Source organism: Pristis pectinata, chromosome 29 (assembly GCF_009764475.1).
Source record: "Pristis pectinata isolate sPriPec2 chromosome 29, sPriPec2.1.pri, whole genome shotgun sequence".
Lineage (NCBI taxonomy): Eukaryota > Metazoa > Chordata > Chondrichthyes > Rhinopristiformes > Pristidae > Pristis > Pristis pectinata.
In genome coordinates, this window is record NC_067433.1 from 5,862,851 (window position 1) to 5,875,572 (window position 12,722).

Consider the following 12,722-nt stretch of genomic DNA (forward strand, 5'->3'; position numbering starts at 1 on the left):
AGCATAGAAACAGGCCCTTCAGCCCAACTCATCCGTGCTGACCAAGATGCCTATCTATGTCGATCCCATTTGCCTGCTGCATTTGGCCCATGTCCCTCTAAACCTTTGCCATCCATGTACCTGCCCAAATATCTTTCAAACATTGTAACTGTACCCACCTCTACCACTTCCTCTGGGAGCCTGTTCCATGCACCCACCACCCTCTATCTGAAAAACTTGCCCCTCAGGTCCCCTTTAAATTTTCCCCTCTCACCTTAAATCTACATCCTCTAGTTTTAGACTCCCCTACCCTGGGAAAAAGGCAGTGACCATCTATCCTTTTTATGTCCCTTATAACTTTATAAATTGTTACCCCTCAGTCTCCTTCGCTCCAGGGAAAACAGTCCAGTTGGTTAACTCTCCCACTGCTACATGTGGGACCTTGGCTGTCACATATTCCCACATCACAGGGGTGTGAGAAACAGGAAGTGAAAGGCAGTATATAAATGCAGTTCTCTTTCAGGCTCCCAACACATTGTGCAGCAGCTGATTAGAAACTTTACACTTATTGCAGTGAATGTGCCTCACTTAATGTGATGCTAGTTTTACTAGAGGAAACTTTGGACTTGTCCGAGATACAAGGAGTGTGTCAACAAGCACTTGTCACTATGTTCATCCACAACGTGCAGAGTGCTTGGAACTTAATGCAGAATAGATTTCACAACAGCAAAGCTTCTAGATAGTGTGTGTAGTGTGGTTGGAAGAGGGCCGATAAGCATTGTAATAGTGGTTTCCAAAGTTAGGTCACCCTCCCTGAACAAATATAGCAGCATGAAAGTAAAAGGGCAGGAGAACAACGAGACCTAGCGTTTAATTGTTTTCAATTTCCTCATTTGAAATCCAACTCTTTGCTCAGATAGAGTTCCTTTTTGTTAGTTACCCTCATACATACAAGCAAGCATGAAGAAAGCTAAAATTACAAGGAAAAACACAATAAAAACAATGATCTGGATCCTAATCCAACAGTGGTTGAGGCAGACAATGTACTTATCTTTACTGGCTGAGGTAATGAATACAAGAACAGGTCGTGTCATGCTAGAACCAAACAAAGCATTAGTTAGGCCACAGTGCAGGCACTGCGTACAGTCTTGGTCAGGAAGGATGTGATTTCACTGGAGAGTGTGTAGTGAGATTTATGGCACTGAAGTATGCCATGCAGAACATCATAACCATTCTGGTTAAAAAAAAATCCACAACAGGTTAATTCCAATTCCAAGCTCTTGGCCCATAATCTCAAGTGCTCATCTAGATAATCTTTAAATGGTGTGAGGGTTTCTGGTTTCCCATAATTTCAGGGAACAAGTTCCAGTTCTCCACCACTCACCAAGTAAAATAAATTTTTCTCATCTACTCCCTAATCCTTCTCCTAATTAATGTAAAATTAATCTCCCTAGTTGCTGACCCCTCTAGTGAGGGAAACTGGCGATTCCTATTCCCCCATGTAGGCTTCTCATGGTTTTGTACACCTTCATCAAATTTCCCCTCACATCCTTCTTCTGAAGAAACCCAAAGCTGGCCAGTCTCTCTTCCAAGCTACAATTCTCCTGACCTGGCAGCACCTGCAAAAATTCCTCCTCCCTGAACAAATTGTGGCTAAACCGAAGTTTTAAACAGTTCTAGCAATATCTCTTGCATTTTGTCTTGGGCAGGATGCCTTCCTATCTACTGTATCTCTTTTTCCTGCTACCTTCAGTGAGCTGTGGACATACTTCTTAATATCCTACCTTCTGAATATCCTACTATTTATCTCACCATTACCATTCCTTTGCTTTGTTTGCTATCGTACCTCAACCACTCTGGGCTAATTTCCATTAGTAGCTTCCTAACCAGTTCTTCTCACCACTAGAACTTACTTCTCACTGACAACCGCACTACATGGTATAATCAGCATGCTTCTTAAGTAAGCCACAACACACTTCCAGCTTTTCCGGTGTTGTGGATGCAGTGACCATGGGCACCTAACTGCTTTCTTGACTGTGCTCCAGCTGCATTCTCCAACTGGTCGGCTGTCAAAGCTGGAACCAATGTCATCCAAGCAAGCAGTAGACTGATGTGCAGCCACGCTGGAAGGAGCAATGGCTGTATCAGACACGACTGAAACAACTCACAAAACGCTGCAGCTCAGGCAGCATCATCTCGACCTGAAACGTCGACTGTCCATTTCCCTTTATAACTGCTGCCTGACCTGCTGAGTTCCTCCAGCGTTTTGTGGGTTGCTCCAGATTCCAGCATCTGCAGTCTTGTGTCTTCACATGACTGAAACTTGTCTTTTTTCTCTGCATAGTTCAGGGCCATAGTAATACATGAACAGCCTCAGGAATTTGGGACTCAGGAACGCAGCACAAACTGTTCCTTCATGTTTCTCCTCACCTTGTGTCCTGTACTTGTGAAAGTGAAGGGGAAAAGAGAAGACATAATCTCATGTTGTTTCCTTTGTGGTGGAATGGTGGCATCTTAAACCCAAGGTAAGTAAAACACTGACTACATCTTACAACCCATTCAATAGCTCCCTTCCAGAACATAACATAGGAGATAACGTACAAGTAAACTGAAGCACAACACGACAAGTACAGCAGAAGATTTGGATCTACGGTTCACAAGGTTCGTTACTACTGAGGTTTCCTTTACCCTGTGCATGGGTCTGTTGGCAACTGATGCTACTGTTACTCAGTAACTAAGGCTCTACCCAGATCACAAGACCAATTTCAAAAAATTCCACCCAAGTTGTCATAGAGTAATACAGCACGGATATAGGCCCTTCAGCCCAACCAGTCCATGCCAACCACAGTACCCATACAGCTAGTCCCAATTTCCTGTGTTGTGGACAAGACAGTTTAAAATAGGGAAGAATAATAACTAGCTTCTATTAATTTGTGGTAAGTTACAAAAGTCATTGGAAAGGGAAGCCAGAAATCCTGGGAGTGAGTACTATGACCTTCCAAAATGTGAGATCGGAAGATCCAGATCACAGTACAGTCTGGTATTGCAGGATCTGCAGTATCACAACTTAAGTAGGGCTCCATTGATTAATTCCATTATCATTGCATCGTGTGAGTGCACCAGGATGTGATCTAGACACACCCTGACCTTTCTCTTCACAACCAGATTTTAAAACTGCAAGAATAAAATGCACATCTTTCTAAATTACATATAAACTCTCCGCAAACCATTACATCCTTCCAATCAATAAGTTAAACACAGCAGAAGTAAACGCAAATTCTGCTATTTGTTTTCAGACCACCAGACTCCAACAAGGTCAGATAGTTAATTCGATTAGCAGCTTTAATGCAGCACTAAATGCATGATGCTGATTCTTGAGGGAGAGCACCTTTCATTATTGAGATGTGAAGGCTGAAGTTCTAGTTCTTGGTACCGAAGGTCAGGCCAGGCAGAAGGCACTGATCAGATGACCATGAGCTTCAGTTAGGTGGTTAAAGTTCCAATTTCTACGGACCAAGACGCAATGGTTCAGCACGTAGAGCTGATACCCCACAGCTCCAGCAGCCCAGCCTCACTCCTAACCTCCAGTACTGTTTGTATGGAGTTTACACCTTCTTGCGACTGTGGGACTTTCCCCAGGTGCTCCAGTTCCCTCCCACATCCCAAAAACATGCTGATCGGCAGGTTAAATGGCTGCTGTAAATTGCCCCCCAGTGTTGGTGGGTGGGAGAACTGGGTGGAGTTGATGGGCTTGTGAGAGCGAGAAATGTTTACAGGGAAATAAGTGAGGGAATGGAGCTGATCAGATTGCTCTGAGAGCTGGCATACACTCGATGGGCTGAACAGCCTCCTCCTACGTCAAAGGCAATTATGAAAAAAAATCTAGAAGACCTTGATGTTTGACACTGCCTACAGTACAGCGTACACACAACAGATTCAAAGAAGTATTTTAGCAGAGAAATGAGAGTTCACGGAACACGGAGTGCTTGAAGGAACCAGGAAATCAACGTGCTGCAGTGAATTTGCAAAGTAACTGCAGATTAAATTTTAACAAAGATTATACAGCACAAACCATTCTAAATAGTAAAGGCCTAGGCAATGACAAGCTTTGCCTTCCCCCATTGTACCTTGTACAGTAAAGAGAACGTTCTTCAGCCAGTCCTGTAACTAAAACCGCAGGGAACCCCAGGAAGGTGTTTCAATGGAAGACTGGGAGCCACCTGGCTTACAGGAGGACTCAGAAACCTCCAATACAGGGTGCCAGGGACTTGGTTGAATCAGTGGACTGCACTCCTTGCTGTATTTATTATTACTGTTTATTCTGTGAGGGTTACAAGGAATTTAATTGCACCCTGGTGATTATGACAACAGACTGAATCCCAGGGCGGTTACCGGGAGGGAAGAAACCAGCCCCGGATTCAGGGATTGGCTTTGAATTTGGATAAATTTGAAGTTGAATTTGCAGCAGACGGTGGGGTACGGTGGGGTGGGGTGGGGTACGGTGGGGTGGGGCTGGGAGAAGAAGAGAAAACAGAGTACCTTCAGCAGAAGATTAAAATCAGCAGACAGGCGGGTGATATTAGAGAATGCTACAACCTCCTTAGGCCGCAGTCTGAGTGCGCAGTTACTCACCTGGTGTAGGTGGAACTGGGGAATGGGACGGGACAGGGGCCGGGACGCCGCACCGTCCCACCGGGGGGAGAGGGAGCCGCTCGATCCCGGCAACGTTGACGCAGCGGCGCCGCATCACCCAGAGCCCGCCCCAGCAAAGAATAAAAATAATAAACCATTTCCATCCGTGCCTTGTTGCCAACTGAGACTGACCCAGTTAAGGTAAAGCAGAGCTAACAACCGGCGCCCTACCTGGCGAGAGACACAGGGCAGCGAGGAGGAGGAGAGCAGCCATCGCCACTTCAGTGAACAAAGCGCAGCGACTGCCCCGACACCAGCTCCGCGGCCGCTCTCGCTCTCTGCTATGAACAGCAGCACAAAGACTGGACCAATGGGGATCAGGACGCGCCTCTTCCCGCAGCCGGCACGTTATGTTATGTCATCTCATTCCTGTCACTCATTTTCAATCTTTGCACTATAATTACGTCTTCATTGCTGAGCTCCTCCTTAAGAAGTAAACTTGCAACGTTGTAGCAACGAAACAGGACCTTCGGCCCAACCCATGCATGCTGACCAAGATATTTATCTGAACTAGTCCCATTCCCTATGTCTGGCCCTCTAAACCTTTCCTATCCATGTTCCTATCCGAATGTCTTTTAAATATTGTAATTGTACCCGCCTCTACCACTTCCTCTGGCAGCTTGTTCCATATCCCCACCACCCTCTGTGTGAAAAGGTTGCCCCTCAGATCTTTAAATCTTTCCCCTCTCACCTTAAACCTATGCGCTCTTGTTTTAGACTCCCCTACCCTGGGGAAAAGACTGCGTTCATCCACCTTATCCACGCCCCCTCTATAAGGTCATCCCTCAACCGATCTCCTCTACCCCCAGGGAAAAAAGTCCCAGCCTATCCAGCCTCTCCTTATAACTCAAGCCCTCCAGTCCTGGTAACATCCTTGTTGACCTTTTCTGAACCCTTTCCAGCTCGTTCTCTTTGAATAGAATAGTTCAGGAGATGCTATTACAATCAGTAGGAGCAAAAAGTAATGGAACTTGGGTTGTATAAATCACAGAACGATTACAACATGGAAAGAGGCTGCTCAACCTGTCAGTTTTGTGCTGGTTCTCTGTAAGGAACAGTAGGTAGTCCCACTCTCCCCCCTTCTCCTCGGAGCCATGCTACTCTTTCCATTTATAAATGTATCCGGCTCCCAACTCTACAATTGAATCTGCCCAAATCTGATTCCAATAGAATCAGAATTATTATCACTGACGTATGACATGAAATTTGTTGTTTTGCAGCAGCAGTGTAGTACAAAGACATAAAATCTACAAAGTAACAAAAATAAATAAATAGTGCAAATAGGAACAATGAGGTAGTGTTCATGGATTGTTCAGAAATCTGATGGCGGAGAGGAAGAAGCTGTTCCTGAATCATTGTGTGTGGGTCTTCAGGCTCCTTTACCTCCTTCCTGACGGTAGTAATGAGAAGAGGGCATGTTCTAGATGGTGAGGGTCCTTAATGATGGATGTTGCCTTCTTGAGATACTGCCTCTTGAAGATGTCCTTGATGGTGGGGAGGGTTGTGTCCGTGATGGAACTGGCTGAGTCTCTGCAGCCTCTTGCGATCCTGTGTATTGGAGGCTCCGTACCAGGCTGTGATACAACCAGTCAGGATGCTCTCCACCGTACATCTATAGAAAATCATAAGAGCCTTTGGTGGCATACCAAATACCACTACCAGCTCCACAGTACAATCAAAATCCTTACCACTCACTGTGTAAAATTATTTTTGGTTCTTTGGTCAGTCACCTTCATTCTATGTCCCTTTGTCCTTGACCACTCTTTCAGTCGAAGCAGTGTCTCTCAACAAACTTTGCTTTCATGATTTTAAATCCCTCTGTCAGATCTCCCTGTCGTATTCCAAGGAGAACAGCTTCTCCACATAACTGAAGCTCCTCATTCCTGGAATCATATTGGTAAATCTCTTCCGTACCCTTCCTAAAGCCTTTTCATCTTTCCCAAGGTGTGGCATCCAGAGCTGGACACAATGCTCCAATTGTGACTGAACCGGTGTTTGTAAAGGTTCATCATGACTTCCATGCTCTTGTACTCCATTTATAAAGCCTGGAATTCTGTACGCTTTTTAACCACCTTCTCGACCTACCCTGGCGCTTTCAACGATCTCTGAACATATATCCCTAGACCTCTCTTCTTATACTCTTTTCAAAGTGTTCTCTCCAGTTTAGAATGCTTCTTCTCATTCTTTTGAAACATTTCATATGTCTCAGTATTAAATGTCACTGCCATCTATCCACTGTTATTAGGAGTTAAGAGTTTCTCATCAAAGACTCTAACAAATTTCTATAGATGTACGGTGGAGAGCATTCTGACTGGTTGCATCACTGCCTGGTATGGAGGATGGCAAGAGACTGCAGAGGGTTGTAGACTGAGCCAGCTCCATCATGGGCACAACCCTTCCCACCATCGACATCTTCAAGAGGTGGTGCCTCAAAAAGGCGGCATCCATCACTTAAGACTGTCACCACCTGGGACATGTCCTCTTATCGTTACTACCTTCGGGGAGGAGGCACAAGAGCCTGAGGACCCACATTCAATGATTCAGATCCCCTCTGCCATCAGATTTCTGAATGGTCCATGAACCCTACCTTGTTATTCTTTTTTTTCTGTGTGCGCATTATTTATTTATTTTCATAACTTATTGTAACTTCATGTCTTTGCACTGTACTGCTGCCACAAAACGACAAATTTCATGTCATTTAATTGTGATAATAAATATGATTCTGATCCCATTAGCCGATCTCCCTCTCCTTGAAGTCTGTCACTATCACAGTTCACTGCACCTCCATGTTCTGTACCATGTGCAAATTTGGAAATGGTGCCCTGAATGCCCAAATCCAAGACATTAATATTCAGCAAAGCAGTGGTCCTGGAAGCAGTCCACGAGTTGCTGACATCACTGGATAACCAGCAGGATCTGCAGTCAGTGCTGGTGAGACATCTGTGGCAGGAATTCACCCTCAGGGACTGCAATGTGCAAGCCTCCAAAAAGGCTGAATTTTTAACCCTTGTAAATGACATCTCACAATATTTTTGTCCTTTTATATATTAGTTATAAACATTCTGATATATTTGACAATTCATAAGTGGGAACTGCACTGAATTAGACTGCATACTATTGTGAATAATTGCATACATCTGCAGACTGAATATCTTAACCCAGCTCTTGCTGTCTACATCTTTGTGAGCTTGAAACTTATAATTAGAGTATCAAATCTGCTCAGTATTTCCAGCAATTCTTGTTTTATTTGTAATATCGGACTGATTACCTATTATTAGAGACATTATACCAGGCCACAAAAAATCAAGCTAAACAGGCAAAGTTGACATGGTTTTGTAAAAGGGAAAACAATTCTTTGAAGAAATAATGTGTGCTGTGGAAGAAGGGGAATCAGTAGATTTGAGTTATTCAGAAAGGATTTGATAAGGTGCTGCATCAAATATTATTGAGGAAAATGAAAGTGTTGGCGGAGGAGAGGTGTGGATAGAAGATGGTTGGCTAACAGGAATGATCTATCCTGTGCCCAACACATTGATGCAATCACGAAGAAGGCACACCAGTGGCTCTACTTTGTTATGAGTTTGAGGAGATTTGGTATATCAACAAAAACGCTTACAAATTTCTACAGATGTATGGTGGAGAGCATTGTGACTGGTTGCATCGCAGCCTGGTATGGAGGCTGCAATGCACAGGATCACAAGAGGCTGCAGAGGGTTATAGACTCAGCCAGCTCCATCACAGACACAACCCTCCTCACAATCGAGGACATCTTCAAGAGGCGGTGCCTCAAGAAGACAGCATCCATCACTGTGGACCCTCACCATCTGGGACATGCCCTCTTCTCGTTACTACCATGGGGGAGGAGGTACAGGAGCCTGAAGACCCACAGTCAATGATTCAGAAACAGCTTCTTCCCCTCTGTCGTCAGATTTCTGAATGGTCCATGAACCCAGGAACACTACCTCATTATTCCTTTATTTTGCACTATTTATTTTTGTAATTTATAGTACTTCTATGTCTTTGCACTGTACTGCTGCTGCAAAACAACAAATTTCATGTCATATCAGTCAGTGATAATAAATTTGGTTCTGATTTGGAAAGACAGAGTAGGCATAAGTGGGTTATTTTCTGGTTGGCAAGATGTAACCATGTTACCAGTTCAGTGGCTTCAACTCTTTACAATTTACAAGTATGACATGGATGAATCCAGCAAAGGTATAGTTACTAAATTCACTAATAACATAACGATAGATCAGTTATGGAGAACTCATAAAGAGACTTCAAAGGGACATAGACAGGTTAATTGGTCAAAGATCTGGAAAATAGACTATAATGTGAGAAAATGTGAAATTTAGGCAGGAAAATTTTTTTAAAAAATTATCTAAATGGTGGGAGGTTGCAGAGCTCTGAGTTGTAGAGGGATCTGGGTGTCAAAGTAGAGTTTATTGTCATATGCACAAGTACGTGTGTGCACGTGCAATGAAAAACTTACTTGCAGCAGCATCACAGGCACATAGCACCAGATACACAACATTCACAAGAACGTAAATTATACATAAATTAAACTAAAATTATACAAGAAAGAACATGTGAAACAAATATAAACAAAGTGCATGATTTACGAAAGGCTATTATGGAGGTACAATAAGTAATTAGAAATGCTAACAGAGTGTTAGTGTTTATTACTAGGGGAATTGAATACAAAATAGTGAGGTTATGCTTCAATTATATAGGACATTGGTGAGACCACGTCTGGTCTCCTCATGTAAAGAAGGATGTTAATGTGCTGGAAGTAGTTTAGAGAGGTTTTATTGGAATGTGTGGCTTGTCTTAAGATGGAAGGTTGGTCAGACTGGGTTTGTATTTGCTGGAGATCAGAAGAGCAAGAGGAAATTTTATTGAAACATAAGATCCTAAGGGGTTTTGACAGGGTGGATATGGAGAGGGTGTTTTCTCTTGCGGAAGAATCTGAATTGGCTGTTTAAAATAAGGGGTCACCCATTTAAGGTAGAGAGGAGATGAATCCTTTTCTCTCTTCCTCAAGGGTTGGTGGAAATGGAGTCTATTTTTAAGGCAGAGATAGGTACTTTCTTGACAAACAAAGGGTTGAAACATTACCCTGGTTAGAAGGGAATGTGGAGTTGAGGTTATGGTCAGATCAGCCATGGCCTTAACGGTGAAGCAGGCTGGAAGGGTGAACTGACCTACTCCTGCTCTAATTCATATGTTTGTATGCAGAAGCAGCAGCAGGTAGTACAGCTCCCCTGCCTACTCACCGACTGAATACAGCTGTCCCTATACCCCAAGTTCTGCCGAACATTTACTTTCCCACTCAATCCTTATATCTCTCGGTTTATGAAAACATATTTATCTCAGACTTGGATGTACTCAACAACTGAGCATCCACAGTCTTCTTGGGTAGAGAATTTCTAAGATTCACAACCTCTGAGAAAAGACATTTATCAATACCTCAGTCCTCTTATCCTAAGATCAGGCTCCCTTATTCTTGACACCCTTAGCTGAGAAAATAACTTAGAACCATAGAACCACAGAAAACTACAGCACAGAAAACAGGCCATTTGGCCCTTCTAGTCTGTGCCGAAACATTATTCTCAATCTGTCCCATTTAGAATCAGAATCATTTAGCTTAGAAACAGGCCCTTCGGCCCATACTGTCATGTTGACCATCAAGTACCCATGTACAATAATCCCCCTAAGATCCCACTAAGAATCTTGTTCATTGCATTGAGATCACCCCTCATTCTTCTGAACTCCAGTGAGTTTAGACCAATCTTACTCATTCCTCTTCACAGGACAACCTCCTCCAAGGAAATCAAAACTGCACACAATACTTCAGATGAGCATTAAACACTAATTCTGTTATGATCACAGCAAGACTTCCTTATTTTTATATTCTGACAAAACATGGACCAAAGAACTAAATCCAGAGGTGAGGTGACATCAAGGCATCATGGATCCCTGTTAAAACTGAAGTTACTGGGCTTCAAGGAGAAAATACTCCAATGGTTGGAGTCGTACCTCACACAAATAAATATGTCTGCCATTGTCAGTGGTCAATTATCCCAGCCCGAGGAAGGATATCACTGCAGGAGCTCCTACAGCAGCTCAGTCATCTTCAATTGTTTCATCAATGACCTTCCCTCCATCATAAAGTCAAGAGTATGATGTTCAATTCCAGAAAATGAAAAAATCCATGTCTGATGCAACAAGATATAGACAACACTCATATTGGAATTGGAATGGTTTATTATTGTCACTTGTACCAATGTACAGTGAAAAACTTGTCTTGCATACCGTTCATACAGATCAACCCATTACACAGGGCATTGAGGTAGTACAGGGTAAAACAATACAGAATGCAGAATAAAGTGTAACAGCTACAGAGAAAGTGCAGTGCAGCAGACAATAAGGTGCAAGGTCATAATGAGGTAGATTGTGAGGTCAAGAGTCCATCTTATTGTACTAGGGAACTGTTCAATAGTCTTATAATAGCAGGATAGAAGCTGTCCTTGAGCCTGGTACTTTCAGGCTTTTGTATCTTCTGCCCGATGGGAGGGGGGAGAAGAGAATGCCCGGGGTGGGTGACAACTTTGATTATGTTGGCTGCTTTACCGAGGCAGCGAGAAGAATAGACAGAGTCCATGGAGGGGAGGCTGGTTTCTGTGATGTGCAGAGCTATGTCCACAACTCTCTGCAGTTTCTTGCGGTCATAGGCAGAGCAGTTGCCATACCAAGCCGTGATGCATCCAGATAGGATGCTTTTTATGGTGCATTGATAAAAACTGGTGAGGGTCAAAGGGAATCTGTCAAATTTCTTTAGCCTCCTGAGGGAGTAGAGGTGATAGTGAGTTTTCTTGGCCAAGGTGTTTATGTGGTTGAACCAGGACATACTATTGGTGACGTTCACTACTATGAACTTGAAGGTCTCAACCCTCTGACCTCAGCATCCTTGATGTAGACAGGAGCATGTGTACCGCCCCCCTTCCTGAAGTCAATGACCAGCTCTTTTGTTTTGCTGACATTAAGGGAAAGGTTGTTCTCATGAAACCATGATACCAAGCTCTCTATCTCCTTCCTGTACTCTGACTTGTCGTTATTTGAGATATAACCCACTACAGTGGTATCATCTGCAAACTTGTAGATGGAGTTAGATCTTGGTTGATAAGTGGCAACTAACACTTGCAGCATTTAAGTGTCAAGCAATGACTATCTCCACCAGGAATCTAATTACCCACCCTTGATATTCAATGGTATTACACTCCACCATCAACATCCTGGGAGTCACCAGCAACACAACTGGACCAGACGCATAAATACTGGAGTTACAAAAGCAGGTCAGAGGCTGGATATCCTGTGGCAAGTGAGTCATCTCCCAACACCCCCAAAGCCATTCCACCATCTACAAGGGACAGGTCAAGAACTTGATGGAAAATTCTCCACTTGCATGGACGAGTGCAATTTCAATAATACTTAAGCCCATCCTTGAAAAAGCAGCTCTCATAGACCAATCTAAACATTCATTCCCTTCATCACCAACACACACCATGCATGTAGTGTGGACCATCTATAAATTGCACTGGAATTACTGTACTCACCATATTACTTTGACCGCAACTCCCAAACCCAAGTCCATAGCTCTCTGAAAGTGGCAACACAAGTAGATAGAGTGGTAAAGAAGGCATATGGCATATTTGCCATCATCAGTTGGGGTGCTGAGTATGAACATGGGGAAGTCATGTTGCAGCTGTATAAAACTTTGGTCAGGCCATATTTGGAGAACTGTGGGCAGTTCTGGTCACTGTATTATAGGAAGGATATGGAGGGTTTGGAGAGTGCAGAAGTTCACTAGGATGTTGCCTGGATTAAACAGTATTAGCTATAAGAAGAGGTTGGACAATCTTGGACTGTTTTCTCTGAAACGTCAGAGGCTGAGGGGCATAGATTGGGTAGACAGTCAGAGTCTTTTTCCCAGGTTGGAAATGTCAGATACAAGAGGGCATAATTTTAAGGTTAGAGGGGGAAAGAGGAGA

The 12,722-nt window shown here is 43.5% G+C and overlaps 1 protein-coding gene across 3 annotated transcripts in view; it reads right to left on the bottom strand.

Moving 5' to 3' along the window:
• Nucleotides 1-5,011, bottom strand: part of LOC127584431 (prosaposin-like) — a 31,147-nt gene extending 26,136 nt beyond the window's left edge. For 2 of the 3 annotated variants that reach the window (XM_052041237.1, XM_052041235.1), the window contains exon 1: nt 4,612-4,741. In XM_052041237.1, the coding sequence (XP_051897197.1) occupies nt 4,612-4,726 (115 nt within the window). In that variant the 5' untranslated portion in view covers nt 4,727-4,741. Of the gene's footprint in view, nt 1-4,611; nt 4,742-4,842 lie in introns of those variants that run through there. The other variant, XM_052041238.1, reaches the window with a different exon arrangement.
• Between the last annotated feature and the right edge of the window lie 7,711 nt (nt 5,012-12,722).